The sequence below is a fragment of the Balaenoptera musculus genome, chromosome 20, assembly GCF_009873245.2.
Source record: "Balaenoptera musculus isolate JJ_BM4_2016_0621 chromosome 20, mBalMus1.pri.v3, whole genome shotgun sequence".
Lineage (NCBI taxonomy): Eukaryota > Metazoa > Chordata > Mammalia > Artiodactyla > Balaenopteridae > Balaenoptera > Balaenoptera musculus.
In genome coordinates, this window is record NC_045804.1 from 18,687,687 (window position 1) to 18,707,634 (window position 19,948).

General features: G+C 56.3%; 1 protein-coding gene and 1 non-coding gene across 2 annotated transcripts; both read right to left on the reverse strand.

The window, feature by feature from the left end:
- Positions 1 to 871: 871 nt before the first annotated feature.
- STAC2 (SH3 and cysteine rich domain 2) lies at positions 872 to 14,156 on the reverse strand. The gene is given in 12 exon segments (XM_036835408.1): positions 872 to 2,027; positions 2,733 to 2,870; positions 3,218 to 3,269; positions 3,659 to 3,756; positions 4,231 to 4,292; positions 4,385 to 4,457; positions 4,549 to 4,661; positions 6,078 to 6,168; positions 6,352 to 6,449; positions 6,784 to 7,090; positions 13,701 to 13,738; positions 13,741 to 14,156. Coding segments are annotated over 12 exon segments (1,224 nt in total). The 5' UTR covers positions 13,790 to 14,156; the 3' UTR covers positions 872 to 1,922.
- Positions 14,157 to 19,875: 5,719 nt separating this feature from the next.
- On the reverse strand, positions 19,876 to 19,948 carry TRNAK-UUU. Its single transcript has one exon. It is a non-coding gene; the product is annotated as a tRNA-Lys (tRNA).

Here is a 19,948-nt window from a genome sequence, read left to right on the forward strand (position 1 = left end):
CTGCCTCGGGTTTAGGGGGCTGCGGGGGCAAGGCTGATCCCGGGCGGGTATTGAGCCCCCCTGCCTCCGACCCTGGGTACGGCTGGTCTCCGAGGGCATCTCTGACTGGGCAGGAACGGTCCAGACGCAGAGGTGTGTGCCCGCCCCCTGCGCGAGGCAGGAGCGCCTCGAACCAGAAAGTGGCCGCAGTCCCACCCTCTCTCTCTCTCCGGCGTCCCCCAAACCTCCTGCCCCACTTCCTCAGATCCCGCCTGGCTCAGGCTGCTTGGGTGGAAGGGAGTGAGGAGGCTTGGGGACCCTCACTGTCAGGGCCAGCTCAGTCCCCACACCCCTCCTCTCGGAGATGAACACATTCTCCGACCTTCAGGCAGTCCCCTTTTCGTACCTCCACCACCGCCCCCCCCCCCCGACCCCTTCCCCCTTCCCTTCCTCTAGCCCAAGCAGATAGAGCAGACAGGTTGGGACAAGAACATTTAATTAGGAGTCTGGGGGCTCAGCAATGCCCCAGCAGACGCCTCATGCAGCCTCATGTACAGTGGGCATTGGGCCCGCCCCTGGGACATTGCTGGAGGGGGGGGGGCCCTCATGGCAGCAAACAGGGCAGTGTGGCTTGAGTACCCCCGCTCTGCGAGGGAGAGGTGGGGCAGGGGCCAGTGGGTAGGAGGATGTGTCCCTCCCACTGCATGGGAGGGTGTGACTGTGCCTAGGATGGGGGGTGGCATTGGCTGGCACGATCAAGGGCACAAGAGGAGGCTCTGAGCTTGGGGGGAGAGGGGAGTTGGCACCAGAGAAAAGCAACCTGCAAGGGAGGGGTCCTCTTTGCGTGTCCCCACCCCACCCCCAGGATGCCTACCCCCTTCCCCTCCTGGTGCTCAAACAGAATCCTTTGTCTGTCTCCCACTCCCTCTTCCTCCCAGGGCTCTGTGTCCTGGACAAGGGAGCAGATGCAACCAGAAAAGGGACCCCTGCAACGGCAGCCCTGTCCCCTGCAGAGCCTGGAGAGAGGGGGTGAGGGAGGGTCACTGCGGGGTCAGCCCTGAAGGTTGGGCTCCTGGGGTGGGCCTGGAGAGGCCTGGGGCAGGAACTGAGCTTTTAGAGTCCTGACACTGAACTGGGGGTTATTCTGAGCAGGCGTGGGCCAGTCTTTTGTTCTTGATCGGGTTTCTGTGTCCAGGCCGCTCTTGGGTGCCCTTTCCCGGTGCACAAGGGTGGGATGAGGCTGCCCTGCGGTGACTGTGCTACTCGAGGGGACAGTCTCTGATTTACCACAACTTCCCCAGACCTCAGCCCTCCCCTCCTCTGTCCACCCAGGTTTCAAGTAATGGGAGAGATAACCGCAGAACTTTCCTGAGAATTGATGGAGTGACAGAGGTGGTGAGACCAGGATCCTCCTGCAGCCCTGAATTCCCTCCCTACCCAGAGCTGGGGCTAAGGGACCCGGGAAGGCACCTTCCCAAGGCCCCACTTCCAAAGGGGCAGCTGCAGGGGCACACACACAAAGACCCAAGCAGAGGCTCTGTGAGGAGAGGGGCGCTGTCAGGCAGGCAAAGATGCTGTGGGCAGGGGAAGGTCTCTGGAAGAGGCAGCAGGGAAGTTCCCCAGGAACTTCCTCTCAGGGCTGGACTCAGCATGGCAACTGGCTTTGGGAGCGCCTGGGCACCAGGGGGACCCACCTGGAGCTTTCCCATCCCCTCCCACTTTCTCCTCCTCCCCACCTCCAAGTCTCAGGGCAGCCTCCTCAGGGCACCCCAGGACCCATGAAATAAAACCCTCCTCAGTGCAGTCACCCCAAGCCATGGTGACTGGCCCCTAGGAGAAGGGCAGAGGGAGAGAGATTGTGGGCAGATGCCTGCTCCCCTCCTGGGGCCAGAAGCAAGGGCCGGGCACAGGCAGGGGTGGCTTCTGGGTTCTCTTGGCTCTTCTCAGATCTCGGTCAGGACGTTGGCTGGCACCAGACCCCGCTTCTTGCCGCTGCTGACGCGGATGAAGCCATCAGCATCCTTGCTCCTGCCCACGCCCACACAGATCTGAGCGGAGAGACATGAAGCTGAGGCTTGGCACTGCCTGCATCCCTGGCCCCAAGTCCTGCTGATGGCTCCCAGGCGGTCCATCCCAGGGGATGACGGGACCAGCATCAGATGTGGTTGGAGCCCGGGTGATGGGAGCAGATCCCATGAGAGTACAGGGTGCAAGAATAGGCAGTCAGCAGACACAGAACATCACTTCGGGTCTGACCTTTGAGATGAGCTGGTCTCATGCCCCTGACACACTACCATTTCACAGAGGAGGTAACAGGGGGAAAAGGACTTGCCCATGGTTAACAAGAACCCAAAGGCAGAGCCAGCATTCAAACCCAAGCCTCTAGACTCCTAATCCAGTGCTCCTCCCCCGACTGTCTCTAACATAACTCAGCCCTCTGCCTGTGTTAGCTGCCAGCCCCAATTCCCAGAGGGGAGGACGGGAGAGCCCTGCAGTCCCACTGCTGCTTTTTTTTTTTTTTTTTTTTTAACGGGAATTTCAGTTCCCGGACTAGGGATTGAACCCGGCCACGGTAGTGAAAGCCCAGAATCCTAATCACTAGGCCACCAGGGAACTTCCCAGCCCCACTGCTTCTAGCCTGCCTTCCCTCCTGCTGCCAAGCTGCAAGTGTCCTCCTCCAGGGCCCTCGCCCACACCCCTGCCGCCTCTCTCCCATGCCCACCTCTCCAGCCATGCAGGGCCCAGGCCCTCACCTGGCTCTCCTTGAGGCTCATGTAGCCCTGTTCCTTGTTCCCGGAGAAGGGTTGGCAGCAGCGCCAAACGTTCTCGCCTGGCCTCACCCGCTGCACAAAATTGGCTGGGAAGAAGCCAACCCGGTCGCCGATCTTGCCCTGGGGATGAGGCTGGCAATAAGCACTCGTGCCACCACCTCGACCCCCACTGCTTTCTCTAGACCTAATGCCCACTCAGAGCCAATGCTGTCATCCTCCGGATTTGGGTTGTCTGTATTTGAGCCCCTAGTCGGGTGGTTTCTGGGCTGGAAAGGGCACAAGGTGGGCAGAGGGGCAAGGCTGGGGCAGGGAGGGGCAAAGTGAGAGTAAGACCTGAGGGTGGGCCTAGGCCTGGCTAGGGCCGGTGGCAGAAGGAGAGCAGGTCTCTGGGGCAGTGCTCTCTGAGGGTGCGGGTTAGTGACGTACCTACCGCCCCCCACCCCCCGCTCCCCACCCGGCCAAGTCACCTTCCACCAGTCCTCGTTAGAGTCATCCACCAGCATGATCCGGTCTCCAGGTCTGGGATGAGAGAGCGGGGGTAGCACATGGGGCAGGAGGGGCCCTCCCACTCTGCATCCCAACGGTCCTAGGCCCCCAGATCCCCTGCATGCCCCCCTCAGCTGGGGGAGAGTTCTCGATGCCCTCGGAGGATGCTGCGTGACTACAGGTATGGCAGACACTCTCCAGGACAGAGGCCGGGCAGGGGGCAGGAAACGTGACATTAGCACCAATCCCTCTTGGACTCTGGCACCTCCATCTCCTCTTTGGGCTCAGTAGCCTCAAGTGTGCCAGGAGAAGGTTCCTGAAGGTCTCCCTCACACTCATGTTCCAAGGTCTGGGAGCAAAGAGCCCTGAGGTTGGGGCCAGGCAGGTGCCCGGGGCGGGGACTGGGACGATGGAGGACTTACTGCAAAGCCAGGTCGTTGTTTTCCTGGGGCAGAAACTTGTAGAGCGCGACGTAGGAGTACATGGGCCCCACATCCTTCCGTAGAAGGGGCCTGGGGGCCTGTGGAAAAGCTCTGGGTCATTGATGGGAGGGGGACACCTTTCTTTTTCCACCCACTCTCCCCTTGCCCTGACCTTGCCTACCCTGGGGGCTAGGAGATGGGGCACAGTGCTCCTGGGTCAATGACAGGGGAGGTGAAGACTATCCTATCTGCTGTGCTTACACACCCCTGAAGGGACTGGGCCAGGGATGGAGAAGAGGGATTCTCTTCTGCCTGCTGCGCCCTAGAACTGCCCACCCTTGGGGGAATAGGAGTGGGCGCAGTAGGCATTGGGTCAGTGGTGGGAGTGGTAACACCCCTGCCTCCCGGGCCTGCTCACCCTGGCATTGCCCATCCCGGTAGACTGAGGATAAATGATGGAGCGGGGATACTCCCACTCAGCACGCTGTCACCCACCTAGGGATCAGTGACAAGGAGAAGGACATCCCCTTCCCACCTGGCCTGCCGGGGGCTCACTGCCAGCCCAGCCTCACCTGCTGTCCAGGGCTCTTCTCCTCTGGTCCTGACCCTTCGCTCTCGGCCGGGGCTGTGAATACTGGAGATGCCAGGGTGGGGCAAGGGTGTGAGGCAGCAGGCAGTGGCCCGCGCTGTGCTCCATTCCTGCCCCTCGTCCCCAATCCCACTCACCGCTGTCGCCAGGGCCCTCCTCTGAGCTGCGGATGCTGCCTTCCCCATCCTCAATCAGCTCATCCCGCTCGCTCTAAGGACACAGAGAGGGGAGGGCTCAACCCCTGGACCCCCCACCCTCTGAGACCTCTGCCCCCGAGGCTCCCCTTTGGTGCTCCCCATACCAAGCTCCGTGTGGGGGACTCAGAGTTGCTGCTGAAGCTGGAGCGGTTCATCAGGGCCAAGGAGGTTCCATAGCGCAGGGTCTCATAGACGGGGTCCACCTTCCCGCTGGCCCCTACTGAGGAGTCACCATCAAGGCCGGGCACCCTGCTGCCAGGCTCGCTCTGCCCCGAAATCCTGCATCTCAGCCCCGGCTGCCCTGCTGGCTGTCCTGCTCAGCCAGCCCTAAACTGAAATCTGCACTCCCCTCCCCTTCCCCTCCCAGGTCTCCCTTACAGCAGTGAGAGCTCCGTGTCCTCCCACGGTGCCCAGGCACAAACCTGGAGCATCCTGGACCCCTTGCCCACCTCACTGCCTGTGTTCACTCCATCACCTCGTCCTACCTCCCAAACATTTCTAGAATCTGCTCACTTCTCTCCATCGCCACTGCTACCAGCCTGGTCCCAGCTACCAAACTCTTTCCTGGCAACCATCATGGCCTCCCAACTGGTCTCCCTGCTTTCAGTCCAGCCCCTCCAACCCACACAGTAGCCAGAATGCTCTTGTAAAAACACAAAAATTGACCTTATAATAAAGTCCAAAGACCTGTCGTTACCAAGGGGGAGGCGGGGTGGGGGAGGGATGGATTGGGAGTTTGGGATTAGCAGGTGCAAACTGTTTATACACAGAATGGATAAACACCAAGGTCCTACTGTAGAGCACAGGGAACTATATTCAATATCCTGTGATAAACCATAATGGAAAAGAATATGAAAAATAATATATATATATAAAACTGAATCACTTTCCTGTACAGCAGAAATTAACACAACATTGTAAATCAACTATACTTCAATTAAAAAAAAAAAAAAAGAATAAAGTCCAAAGAACACTCGTAAAATGGACCCCGAGGCCCTGCACCCAGGGTCCCATCTCACCCTTTTACTCTGACTTCCTCAGTCCCAGCCTCATTATCCTTTCTTTAACTCTCTGCCCCTTCCTACCTCTGGCCTGCCTTCTGTCCACATTGGTCTTCCCCAGATCCTCAGACTAATTCCCTATCCTTCAAGTCTCCTGGATGCCTTCTTTGCCTCTGTGGATGAGGTCGGTGCCGACTTTATCCTCTCTTTATTCCCTATCCTTCTGTTTCAGGCATTCACCAAATGATGGTTAATTGATGATTTGTGTGATTATTTATTTCATGTCTAGCTCCCTTACTAGACCATGAGCTCCACCTTCTTCAGGGCTGTGTTCCCATGTCTAGCACAGTGCCTGGCACTTAGTAGGTGTTCAATAAAGTGTTTGTTGAAGGATGGATGAATGAATGAATGAACTCTACATTCAGGACAGGAGCATCCAAAGAAGGGAAGTGTGGAAAAAAACCAAAACAAACAAACAAAAAGAAGAAGAAGAAGTCTAAAAAAATAAAAAAGAAGGAAGTGGTAGTAGTGCCAAGAACGGGCAGTGCCAGGGTGACTCAGGTGCTCATCTGAGGAGTGCGTGGGTCTCTCATCACACCACCGTGGGATCAAGGGCAACAGTGGACACTCACCAGTGGGTGGGGACTCCTTGCTCATGGCACAGGCTGGTGGCGGCTCATGCACCAGGAGTGGGGAGCTGAAGTTGCGGCGGAAGGAGGAGGACTGTGGCGGGGGGTGGGGGTGGGGCAGAGAGAGGGCACAGGGAGGTCACAGCCCCTTGAGAGTTTGGCCTTCCCCAAGCCCAAGCACCACCCCACATGAGGAACCAGCCCTGCGGGGCACTCATTCCCCCACATGCCAGGCCTGGGAGCATCAGCCAGCCGTCTCCGTGTGGTGCCCACTCACCGTCTTGCCTGGGCATTGCTGGTGGGAGATCTCCTCGGAGCACCAGAGGTGGACGCTGACTTTGCATGTCTTACACCGCAAACCCTGCTTGGAGTTTCCTGGGAAGAATGTGGGTTTGGCAAGAGGGGGTGGTCAAGAGAGGTTACATCCAAGGGCAAGGAGCAAAGGAGGCAGGTTAGGGCATGAGGAAGCAAGGGACTGGGCATCGTCATGCCAGCCTGGGGCTTACCTCCGACCTCCACACAGTAGGGTGGAACCTGAGCTGTTAGTAAACACAGCAACACTGGGCCCCCACCCACCCCAAGGGTGCTTATGTCCTCCCAGAGGGAGGGGCACCGTTAGGATTAGCAGGAGCCCAACATCAGGCAGTCAGGTCCATGGGCCCCCTCCCACACCCACCCCGACCCCTTCTGTTGCCACCCAGGCACCTACCCACAATGAACTGGTGGCACAGCTCACAGGGGCTGGCTCGCTTGAAGACATGTTCCTGGAAGCTGTGCAGCCTCACTGGTTTGAGTGGTGCCAGGGGGCGTGGGGTCGGGCAGGGGGACAGGGCTGGGGTGGGTAGGCCCCTGTCTGCAGATGCTGGTGGTGGGGAGGGAGGCGGCAGCGGGGTCGGGGGCGTCAGCAGCACCTCGGTGGGGCATTTGAGCTCAGACCCCGAGCGAAAGAAGAAGTTCTCCATGCTCTTACTTCGGAGGATGTTCTTGAGGGAAAGTGAGCGCTTGAACCTCTGGAGCTGAGAGAGGAAAAGGGGCTGTGAGCCTGGAGGGGACTGGCTCCCCGGGATCTCTCCTTGGCCAGCGGCAGCCTGAAGGCTGAGAGCCAGAGGTGAGATGAAGTACTGAGAAAGAGGCTGCCAAGTTCCAGAAGGCAGGTCACCATCCCAGGTGCCCACAAGAGCCAGGCAGGGAACCTCCTCGAGCAGAGGAGTTCTGGCTGGACAGGCACCTGATTAGGAGTGGCTGAGCTAGTCTGTAGGGGCAGCCCAGCGTTGCCAGGTTTCTCAATTTTCAAAAAGAAATCTAGACTTTGTTTTTTTTAAATATTTATTTATTTATTTGGTTGCATCGGGTCTTAGTTGTGGCAGGCGGTTTCCTTAGTTGCAGCTCACCAGCTCCTTAGTTGCGGCACATGGGCTCCTTAGTTGTAGCGTGTGAACTCTTAGTTGCGGCATGCATGTGGGATCTAGTTCCCTGACAAGGGATCGAACCGGGCCCCCTGCATTGGGAGCGCGGAACCTCAACCACTGAGCCACGTGGGAAGTCCCTAGACTTTTTTTTTTTTTAACATCTTTATTGGAGTATAATTGCTTTACAATGGTGTGTTAGTTTCTGCTGTATAACAAAGTGAATCAGCTATACATATACATATATCCCCATATCTCCTCCCACTTGCATCTCCCTCCCACCCTTCCTATCCCACCCCTAGACTTTTTTTTATAAAAGTAATTTTTTAATGAAAAATATTAATCCATTTCATGAACTTATGAAATTTAAAGTCAGTTAAGAGGGACTCCCTGGTGGTTCAGTGGTTAAGACTCTGTGCTTCCATTGCAGGGGGCACAGGAAGATCCGCATGCTGTGTGCAGCCAAAAGAAAAAAAAAAGTCAGTTAAGAAATCTAGAACTTTATGTGAAATTGGATAGAAACAAATTCAAGAGGTTTTATTTCCTTTTTTCTTTGCAGAAATGGTAGTATACTATCTCTCCCGTGCCTTGCTTTTTTCTTGGAAATCATTCCATACAAATACACAAAGAGTTTCACGATTCTTTTTTTATGGCTACACAGGAATTTCATTGAATGGGTGTACCATTTACTCGACTTAACAAAATAATACTTTGGGGGCCAAAACACACCAGGTCCTTGGTCCTTGAACAGGGAGTGGGGGAGTGGTCACCCTGGACCCTCATTCTCAGGGCTGATTCTCCCTCCAAAACACCTCTCCAGTTCATCCCCTGCAACACCTCAGCACCCCCAGAGCCCTGCCCTGCTTCAGGTTCCAGCACCCTGTCGGGTTCAGGGCCATAGCTCTTTGCCTCCACCTTGCCCATCCCCACCTGTTCTCCATGCAGCTGTCAGGGAGGTGATCCCTGACCCTGCAAAAAACCTTTCATGGCTCCTCAGGACCCAGCCAAGGCCCCTGTCCCAGCCATGAAACTGCAACTTGGCCAAACCTGCCCTTCCACCCCAGGCCTTCCTTCCACCTGAGCCCAAATGTGAGGACTTGAACTCATCCGTGTTTTATGCCTCTGAGCTTTTTACATGTTTGTCCTCTTCTCTGCCTTATCCAGTTTTTTCCCGCTTTCTTCTTCAGGGTTTCCTGTGATTCTTCCTTCTCTGGGAAGCTGTCTCTTCTTCTGCAGGAATTCCTTTCAGTGGGCCCACTCCCTCCTCTGGTTGGCTGCATCTGGATGGGCTTCCATGATAGCTCCCATCAGGTTTATGTTGTCATTTACTTCTCACTCCTTCGGGAGGCTGTGAGCCCCTGGAGGGCAGGGAAAGTTGCTTGAAATCCCCATAATGGGCCTCAGCACATAGTAGGTGCTCCGTCAATGTTTGTGGAATAAATGATGAGCAAGTGGCTGGAATCCTAAACGGAGCATGTGTTCTGGAGTGCAGGGTGGATTCTACGGTGAGGCCAGAGTTATTTCCATCGCTCACCCAAACACACCCTTATTCTACCCAGAGTGAGATCTGGACCTCTCTACCCAGACCCTTGCCCTACTCCCCTCCTGTTGAAAGCCCTTACTCCTCCCATTCCTTTCTACCAGTTAAAAAAAGAAAAGGGTGGAGGTGGGGGGCAGAGGCCTGGCTCTAGGCAGAGAGACTCGGCCAGGGTTCCCAGCTGGGACACCAGGCAGCCTGTGTGCCATGGATGCCAGCTTGGCAACCATGCCAAGGGAATGGAAGTGGTGGCCCCTCTAGCCCTAGGGAGGCCAGCAGGCCACATGACAGAGGGGGAAGCAGAGGGGGAAATGTTTGGGCAAAAGGCGGGCCCCGGTATGCCAGCTGAAAGGCCAGAGCCCTAGGGGAACTGGCATGCTGAGTTGCTCAGCTCCTTCCAAATCCAGCTTCCTGGCCAGCACTGTGGGCTTCTTTGTGTGTCTCTGAGAAGCAAGGCCCCAGGCCCCAGCTGCCTGGGCATTGGGGCAGAGGTCGAATCCCAGAGGGACAATTAATTAGAACACGAATATGTTCTATGTGGCTCTGGGGGCTCTGACAGGCCCAGAGGGGCGGGTGAACCACCCACTGCTCTGTGCAGGGGCCATGGGCACAGAGCACAGTAGGTCTCTGGGAGGATGTGCTGGGGGGGTGGGGGCAGAACGCAATCTGCTGCCTGAAGGCAAGTCACTTCACTTCCTCTCTCTCTAAGCTTCAGTTTCCCTACCTCCAAGTCAGGGTTAGATGCTCTCTCAGCAATACAGGCTCAAGTCCCCAAAGCAAAAACCTGAACTTATGAACTTAATGAGGGGCTGTCGTTGTCAGAGTCCTGGAATTGATATGCAGCATCTCATTAACCCTGGCACTATCCACTGAGGTGGTGACAATTATTGGCCCACTTTTCAGATGAGGAACTGAGGGGGTTAAGTCATTCACTCATCATGAGTCCGCAGCTGCTAAGTAGCAGAGCCGGGACTTGAACCAGTGGCTTTGGCTATTGAGCCCAAGTGACCAGGAGCACCCTGCCCTGGCCCTCACCTCTGGCCCTCAGTTGTGCCATGGGCTTGTCATGAAATGTAGGGTTAGAAGGAACTTGAAAGGCTGGGCACATAGAGCAGTCCCCACCCCGCACTGCTCTGGCCATGTCCCCTCTGAATTGTTGTCTGACTCTGTTGGTCACCTCTTGTGACGGCAAGCACATCCTCTCTTGGGACAGTCATTCCATCTTTGGGCAGCTGCAATCGCTGGAAAGTGCTTCCCTATTTAGAGCTGAAACCTGCCTCCCTGCCTATCGGCGCTTGTTCCTCCCTTGGCTCCAGGAAGGGCTACTCCCGCTTACACACATCAGTTCTTCAAATATTTGAAGACATCAATCATGTTCCCCCCTCCTGAGGCCATTATTTCCAAAGTAATCCTCACAGGATGAGATTTCAAGCCTCCCTACTCTCCAGCCTGTGCCCTTTCCTGGTCCCCGCCTGGCCTCAGTGCCAAGAGCCACCTCTGCAGGGTACCAAAAGCCTCTGGAACAGAATGTTCCCCACCACCAGGGCAGCCCCAACTCTGCCCCAGATCCCAGGAGGGTGGAGAAGTGGGAAGGAATGCCACCTGGGGTGGCTGGCAGATGTCAAGGGCTGTGGCTGGAGGGCAGATGATGGCATCTCTGCCAAATGGCTTAATGCCTGCCCACACCAGAGACATCTGGCTTGGCCACCCAAACCTCATTTGGGCTCAGCCTGGCCAGGTATTTCCACTCCTGGGACTCCTAGTTTCCAGAGAAGACCTTTCTCTACCTCCCCACCCTCTATCTTTTTGGTGCCCCCACTGTCCCAGGACCCATTCCCCGGCATGAGAAGAAGTCGCCATATATCCTGGCAAACTGGCCCACTTGGACCCCATTCCCTCCCAAAGCACCAGGAGCTTGTCTGGCTTGGAGCCTGGGCCATCAGACCTGTTATTCTGAATCCCCTGCTGGAGGCAGGACCTGGCCTGCCTGCCTCCTCCCCACCTCTCCACACCCTGGACAGTCCCTTCCTTCCTCAGTTCCTGCCAGCTCCTGAAATGGCACTAGGCAGCTGGCAGAGGGTGGTGGCAGATGTGACACAAGCTGACTCAGATGGTAGAGCTGGCATGGCAGGGTCTTTCCAAAGATGGCACCAAAGGGGGTGATGGCAGGCCCTATGTAGTAGGATGGGATGGGGACCCAGAGAGGGCGACGCTGACACTAGGAGGGTGGCTGAGTAGCTTGGGTGCCGGAGTGATACCCGACTTTAGGGTGAGCGGGAGGCTGGACTTGGGCTGGCAAGAAATCCCCAGGGGGCCCCAAACACTGACGAATAGGTCTGGAATGTTGACTTCACTGCCTAATGAAGACAAGTACACCAGCCACCTCTGTTGTACCTGCCTCAAATTGAGCACTGACCCTCTCCCTTCTTTCTCCTCCACCTCTACAGTCTGAAGACAGAAGCTACTTTGGGACAAGTTGAGGTGGGGGGATGGAAGGAGGCTGGCAAGTGTTCTGAATTCTCTCTCTGCCCACTCCTGCCCTCCTGAGTACCTTCCCCCAGACCTGCAATCCAGCCTGTGTTGTTATTACTGAGTCCTTCATAAATGAGGTACAGGGGAGGGCGGCAAAGGGGCAGGGCTCCAACTGGCCTGGCACAGAGGGACCAGGTCAGGTGTACACTCCCCTTCCTTCCCTGCTCCACAGATCTCCATGGCTCAGACCCAGAGGTGATGGCATGGGACAGTCCTCGGGCTGGGAGGAAGGAGGTACAGACCTGCCAGGCCCTGACCACCCCTCCCCACACAGCTGAGCCTGCAGCCTGCTGACTGCTGAGGCAGCACTGCCCAGCCCTCCTGCCTGCTCTCGGAGAACTCTCAAGGAGGGGGCTGAGTGGCCAGGCCGTGGTGTGGGAATCAGGGCAGGACCTGGGAGGCCCTCAATCCCCTGGGAAGCAAGCAAGGGGTTTATATGTGTCTGTCCAGGGTGACTAGAAGGCAGCTGTGAAGCTCAGGGGCACTGGAACTCAGGATGGGGCTCAGTTCACTCAGGATGGGGATCTTCTGCTTGAAAGGAGCTGTCACAAATATTCCAAGCAATATTCTGCCCCCCAACACCTCATTCCTTTCCCAGTAGACTTGGCTCTCTGAGGGGGAGGTAACTCTGTGGGCTGAGAGCCCAAGATCTAGTTCTCAGAAGGGAGCAGGAGAAGGTCAAGTGTGAATCTGAAGACTTGGCTGTGGAGACCCACCGGGTCCCTTTGGTTTAGGGATGGGGAGCCTACCTGGGGTGCCTCAGCCTGACACCATCCACTCTGGTCCTACTCATCTTCCCTTGATCACTCCCTTGATGACCTTGACCTTGAATTAACCTCATATCCTGGGGGGCGGTCAAGACAGAATTAGGAGGAAGATGGGCATTGGAAAGAGCTATAGATGAGCTAGTGATACCAGGGGGAGCCAAAGACCCCACCCATTTCTGGTCCTGGCTGCCCCCCTCCTCATCTGGGTAACAGAAGCTGGGTGGGAACAATTTACCAGGGTGGAAAGCGACAGAGTAGTCTTGGCCTGAAATCTGGGGGGGGGGGGAGGGGGGGCGGGGCAGAGAGAGCACTGCCCCTTCTTCTCTCCCCATCCCCAGGTCCCCTGCTCAGGTCGCTTCCGCAGAACTTCTTGCGGGTCAGCACCTAGAACTTGGGGAGGGAGCAGGCAGAGTAGAGGCGTGTGGGGGGGGGGGGCGGTGAATGTGAGCAGTGTTCTCCCCCACCCCACCGCCTTCAGCGCCAGGAGTCTGGGCTCCGCCTGACTTCACTGGGGAATAATTTATTCATTGTGACTCCCGCAGGAGTAGCAATCATACATAATTAGGGGTAATTATGACATTCATTAATTATGATGACTTCCCTTTTTGCTTCTACCAGCTCCCTGCCCCCCTCCCCGGCCCACGGCCCGCTGGCGTGGGCTGCCTGTCTTTCTCATCCGGAGCCGCAACAACAGTCCCCGGGTCCCCGCCAGTGATGGCCCGCGCCGCAGCAGCCCCCAGCGCGAACTCAGAAGCTGCGCAGCCCCGGGCCGCGGCCTCACGTCCCCGAGCCTAACCCGGTTGGGAGGGGGGGGAGTGCAGAACTGCGGCGGGTCAGAGAGAGACATCTAGAGAGACTCAGAAATAAACACACAGAGACGCCGAGAGGACCCGAGAGAGACGCACACAGAGAGATACCAAGACAGAGACAAACAGAGTTGTAGAGACATTTCAGAGAGATACAGGCAAAGAGAGAGGGACAGACAGACCCTGGCGGACACGGGAGGGTGCGCTCTCGCACGCACACGCGGGCGAGTATACCAGCCCACACCGCTACACATCGCTACACACTGCCTCCGCCTTCGCCGCGCCGACTCCCTCCAACAAAGCCCGAGTTACATACAACCTCCCTGGAGGGTCGCGGTGGAGCGTCCGCTCATCACGCGCGCAAGAGCGTGTCGTGCTATGTGTGATGGGGGCTCTTGTGCCCCTCGTCACGAACCCACTGCCCACTGGGTCGTCCGCGCGGAGCGTTAGGGACCACACAGGTCCCGCTACTGCGACCCCAGGGCACCCGAGGCCACAGTGGCAACCGCATCGGAAGGAGGGCGCCGGGCTGGGGGCGCACTGGGCAGGGGTCCAGGCCTCGCGCCTCCCCGAGTTACCTTGGTTTCCTGGAGGGCAGAGACGGTCCCGGGGGGCTGTGGGTGGCCGCGTCATCCGGTTCGTTCTCCTTCTCGCTCATTTCGGTCATGGTTAGGCGAGAGGGGAAGAGAGGGTGCCGAGGACCCGAACGGCCGCCCGGCTGGAGGCAGGCTGAGGGCGGCAGGCGTCTCTCTGGGACCCTGAAGCCCTTCTCTAGAGACTGCCCCCCAACGAACCCAGGAGAAACCCGCCCAGGGCAAAGCAACCCCCCCACTCCCGGGTGCGGGCGGAGAAAGTTTCCCGGGTTGGTGGGTGATAGGAGGTAATTACACGGAGCCGCGGGAGCAGGACGACCCCAGGAGTGAGGACCAAGGATGCTGCTCCGAGCGAGGGGAGGAGGTAAGTGGGGCAACTCGGGGATGAGCCGAGGGAGGAGCGATGGAGGCTGTCAGTGTCCGGCAGGCTTTCGCCGTCCTCTGCGCCCGCCCCCCACCCCCTCCCCTTCCCCTTCCCCTTCCCCTCCCCCCGCCGGCCCCAGCCGGGCACCCCCTCCGCCCAGTCCTCGCCTCCCAACTTTGATTTAGGAGGTCGCCTGGTCCCTCCCCTTTCCCTCCGCAGCTCCCCAGCGCCGCTATGCAAATCAGGTTCTCAGCTATTGGCTGCCGCGGTGGCCAGGAGGGCGAGCTGGGCGGAGCCTGGGGGGGGGCTTGACAAGATGGGGAGGGGCTTGGAGGGTAAAGAAGTGGAGGGAGCAGTTTTACCTGAAAAACCCGGAATTGGGGGCGTGACAAGGTTGAAGGAAGCCTCAGGAGATCATATTCAAGTCTGGAAGGGTTGGGGGGAATAGAAATAGGTTGGATCTGCAGAAAGATAGCTGAAAGTGAGTTAAAGGTAGGACTTCCTGATAGCGACGTGAAGATATGGGGACACTTTCCGCCCAATTAACTGGATGTCTCTCTGCCCTGGAGACACTGTCCCCAAATGTGTCTCTCCTCGGACTATGTAGGGGTTCCTCAGCAGAGAATGGACAAATGAACATCATGTGTCAAAGGCCAGCCCTGTCTGGAAAGCAGGACAACGTATATTGCTTTCCAGTCTTGTCGTCTGGACTTCAGCAGAGAATGAGGCCTCAGTCCCCACACTTGAGTCCCCCAACCCTCTCCAAGACATGCCCCCTCCTAAAGATCCTACCACAAATGGAGTTAGATGTGGGTAGGGAGAGGTGAGGGGGAAGAGGTTTCTTACCCTCCAATGTGTCCTCTGTCCACTTGGCCTGAAGGCTAAGTGAAGCTAATGCATGTCACCTTACCTGCTAGTTCCCCGAACTTCCCTCCCTCTCCTCCTGCCCCCTTCTGGCCCTGATCAAAAGGTCTAGCTTCATCTCTGGGCCTATCCAAGAAAATGGAAGTAGGTTGGAGGTTGAGAGAATCCTTCCCTGGGTGTGGGTGGAGAGACTTCTGGGTCTAAGTCTCCTTCCTCCTCAACTGCTGTGGGTGATGAGATGAGGGGTGGGTGGCACTCAAGAGGGTCCTGCCTTTATGCCAGCCCTGGAGGAGGGGCTGAACCTAGTGTTCCCTCCCCCGCCCCCCCCCCCATGCACATAGCCATTCATGCCATCTATCTCCTTCTGAGGATGAGCTCACCGGTGGAGCACTGCTCAGGTTACTGCGTCCAGGAATAGAGATTTATTTGCCACTGGCAGAATTAGGACAAGGGCGGATGGGAGGGTTTGTGGTAGTGGGGGCTTAGTCTCCTCCCCCTCCAGATCCACACACTGAGTGCTAGCTTTCCTGAAAGGAGTTTGAATAGAACCTGGCCTCAGCCCTCAGACCAGTTTCCCCAAAGGCCCATTCATTACCAACTGCTCCCCTCTGAGGGCCACCCTCCTCCCTCCTGCCCAGCACAGGTCAGCCCAATGACCCCTCCTAGGCAACCTCAGACTTAGAAATGCTTGGAACACCCTGAGATGGGGTCATCAGCCCTCTATCTCTACCTGTCCTGGGCTGGAGCAAACAGGGGCTTCGTCTGTGTTTGTGAGGCTCCTGGGGTGAGGTTACCCCTGTTCCCCTCCAAAGAGAAGAGGCTCTGGGTTCCTTCAAGTCCAGTAACCTGTGTAGTCACTAATTCACTTGACCTTGGTAGGTAACTTTTAAAGCCTTGATTTCTTCATCAGCAGAATGGAGATTGTGCCTACCTCACTCCTGGGAGAATGAATGAGACAGTGTAGTACACACTTAGCCCAGAGAAGACAGGCACAGAAAGTTCATTTTCTTCTTTCTCTCCTTTCTCTGGGAGATTTGTCTCTTCCTAGGTCTTTTTCTGAGGCAGAGAGAAGGAACAGCTTCCTTCCCTCACTTTCCTCGGCTGTTTGGAGCCTGTTATTTCATGGAGAACTGACCCAGGAGACTCTGACTAGACGTGGGAAAGAACTCCCAGGGGAATCAGTGGGGAAAGGCAGGGAAGTTCGGTGGGCCCTGGGGCCCATCTGGTCTTGGGCGTTAGAAATCTGAGGTGGGGCAGCTGTGGAGGAGGTAGGGGACTGGATCCCATGACCTCTGGATGTCCTTTCTGGCCTGTGGCCTTCCTGTTGCAGAGCAGTCTTTAATGATCTAAGTCTGAGTCACTGTCTCAGTGCCAACAATTCCCACTGCAGTGGCTCGGAGATGGGGCAGGAGCAACTGGGCTAGCTTCTTGAGGAGGAACACTGTCCATCTTAGATTTGGAGGGCAGAAAGGAGGGGTTGTCAGAGCAAGCGGCAAGGTGGTCCAGGAGGAGGAGTGGCAGCCGTACTCTCAGAAGCTCTCTCAGACCAGAAGTCATAATAGAACTACCAGGGGGCCTCTTACTGGGAGAGCTGAGTGAATGAGCATGGGCTCTGGGCTCTCGGGAGCCTGGGGACAGAGGGATGGGTGGAGGCATGGACAGATGGCTTCAAATCTGCATATGGCACAATGTCCAGCACATTAAGAGCACCTGGTCTTCATCCTGGTCTACCCTTTTTTCCTGCTCGTGACCTTGGGCAGAGAGCTATCATCTCTGGAGGGTCTTGGTTTCCTTCTCTTCTGATTGGCAGAACTGGACTAGATTAGTTTGAAATGGAGTTGGATTAAATGGGGGCAATAATTGTATATCTCTTAGTGTTCTTTTGAGGATTAAATGAGTTAACATATGTAAAGAGCTGGACAGAGTAAGTGCATGATAAATAGTTATTATTATTATTTTATTTTTTTAAAATATTAAGGATTCTTAGGACTTCCCTGGTGGTCCAGTAGATAAGACTCTGCACTCCCAATGCAGGGGGCCCGGGTTCGATCTCCGGATGGGGAACTAGATCCCGCATGCATGCAGCAACTAAGAGCCTGCGTGCTGCAGCGAAGATCCCTCGTTCCGCAACTAAGACCCGGCGCAGCCAAAATAAGTATATAAATAAATAAATATTTAAAAAAAATTTTTTTAAGGATCCTTAACCTTGGGCTTGTAGGTAAGTTGCAGGGAGTTCGTGAACCGCTTGAAGCTGTATAAAATTTTGGAGGATAAGCGTTTTCTGAGGGAGAGTCCAGAGCTATCATCTGCTCCTCAGAGAATCTTAGATCCCCGAAAGATTAAGAACCAGTGGCCTAAATGACCCAGGGCCCCTCCACTAAGGTGTTTAGATTCTCTAATGTGAGGGATTGCCTCTGCCATAACGGACTGACCTATTTTCTCCACAAACACCTTCAGTTCAAGCCCTTCCCTGCTGTGGCCTCTGCGCCCATGGTTACCAAGACAGCCCAAGCTGGCTCCTAGGGTAGGGGGGCTCATCATGGTTGAGGCCAAGTCTGGGTTCTCATCTCCCAGCTGGGGAGAGGAAGAGGACCCAGCTTCAGTGGGGCTGGGATGCCGAGAACACAGTGCGAGGTCTGGCCTTGCCCAGTCTCCCCTACGTCCCTCTGCCAGCCCACCCCAGGGCCTCAGAGGCAGATACCGTTCTAATGAGCTAAGGCCCATGGCAGGCATCGGTAATTATGATTTTGCAGAAATATAGAAGGCTCTATGCAAGTGCCTGACATACTTCCCGGCTGTGGCATCTGCGACAGCCAGGGTCCCCAGAGGCTGGAGAAGGGCCCCTCCACCCCCTGCTGCCAACAAACCCTTGGAGCTTGGGACACTGGCATAGAGCCGCCTTCCCACTGCCTGTGGCGCTGTCCCTAACACGCCCTGGGTGAGCTGTTCCCTCTCTCTGTGCCCCAGGCTCCCTGGAGGGGAACAACATGGGCTCCAGTGTGTGCACCCCTCTCCCTCCCCCGCCAAGTCGAGGCTGTCCAGGAGAACTGTTTCCATGGGAGGGGGATGATGGTTTGGGGGATGTTTCCCTTTCTCTCAGTAAGAAAACCTCTCTTTCCACAAAGATATCCCCTTCTATTCTGTTTCTTTTCCCCTTGAGGCTGGGGACATAGGGCTGACAGCAGCCTGTGGTGGGGGTCACAGCCCCTGGCTGCCCCTCCCCAGGCCCTATGCCAGTTTGCCCACCACCATCTCCCATGCTTCTGATAGTGTCCTGAAGCCACCCCTTTCTTTCCCTGGTCCATTCCCCATACCCACCCACAAAGCATCTGTTACCAAGGTAACAGCAATGTCATCACTTTGGGGTGAGCAAGGAGGTGGAGCCCAGTGGATGGGATGGGGCTGTTAGGGGTTAGAATTTTAGAGCTATGAGCACTGAGGGCCCCCAAACTCTTAAAAGAGGATCTTTGGCTGCCGAGGGACCCTGGGCACAGACTGGGCTGCAGGGTGCTGCTGAGAGCTGGTGGAAAAGAGGGAGGATGAAGTCTGGAAGCAACTGGATCTGGGTGTTAGGGGTGAGGGTGACTGGCTTACTAAGTGGGAGAAGCGTGAGGGTGACGATGCCAAAGAGATGTTGAGGCAAGGAGGATGGAGCCTGCCTGTAACTCCTCCTTTGGGATTCAGCTTGTTAACTCCTCCTGGGGAGCGGTTTTCTGGCTGGGAGAGTCTAGACCCAGTGGAAAGAGCAGCTGGGGATCCTGGGGCCAGCCTGGGCCCACACTGCCCCCTGCAGACTACACAGAAAACAACGTTGGATGTCTTCCAGGGAGGAGTGGGTAGGTGGGGCCTTCGAGGGTCCACATTTGAGACATCTAAACCATGTGGCCCTACTAAGTGCCTAGAGAGGCTCTGGGCACCCGGGGTGCCAGTTTCCTGCATTTGAGGCCCTCCGGTAAATCCTGACCCAGAGAGTGCCCTCCTGCCCAGAGGATCCCTCCGAGCGGACTTGGGGGTAGGAAGCAGCGGGGACAGAGATTCGCCTTGAGCTGAGTTGACAGAGGCCGTCAAGAGGACTAGAAGGCAGAGGGGCCAGAGTATTCTAGGCAGATGCAACAACCTGGGCAACGGCACAGAGGTGTGAAACAGAACAGACTGTTCTGGAAGTTGCTGGTAAGCAAGGGAGAGAGGGAGTGGTGACAGGGAAAGGCAGAAAAAGGTGGACAAATGGCCTTGGATGCTGGACCAGGAAGATGCGTTTTCCTGCACAAACGGGCTTCTCAAACTCGCTCATTGGAACCCAGGTGAACAATCCAGGGGTACCATGGAGGCATGGGGGGCGGGGGGCAGGTAGGCAAAGTGGTTCACTCAGAACTTGAAAGGAATTTAAAAACATGTCTCTATATTAAATGTTTGTGCAAGCCTTGCGTTTGAGTCCAAGAATATCTGTGTTGGTTTTCCTACCAAAAAATGATTTTAAGCACTAACTATGGTGTGCCACAGATGCCCTGGAAGATGGGTGTGGTTACCCAGGTGTTTCCATAGCCCAGCTTGAGAATAACGCTGAGAGTGATTATGGTATGGTCATTCCTGTGTCTTAGGAAGATCCCTCTGGCTCCGAAGGGCAGCCACATGGAAACAGAGCCAGAGTAGTGGCCTCAGGGTCTTCTGGCCAAAGGCTTCATTGCAGGGATGGCCTGGAAGGAGTCCTGTGTCTTGGTCTGGGTGCATGGCAGTGAGGTGACTCAGGTTCCAGCCCACCCTCACTAGCTAATAACATTGGACAAATTGCATAGACTGTAATTGGGGACCTCCTTACTTCAAGGGGTGGTTGTAACGTGCAGTGGGACCTGGAGGATCTCACACCCCTGAAAAGCTGCTTCCCTTGCCTGCAATGCCTTTTTTTTTTTTGCCACGCGGCTTGTGGGATCTTATTTCCCCGACCAGGGATTGAACCCGGGACCTCGGCAGTAAAAGCGCAGAGTCCTAACCACTGGACCACCAGGGA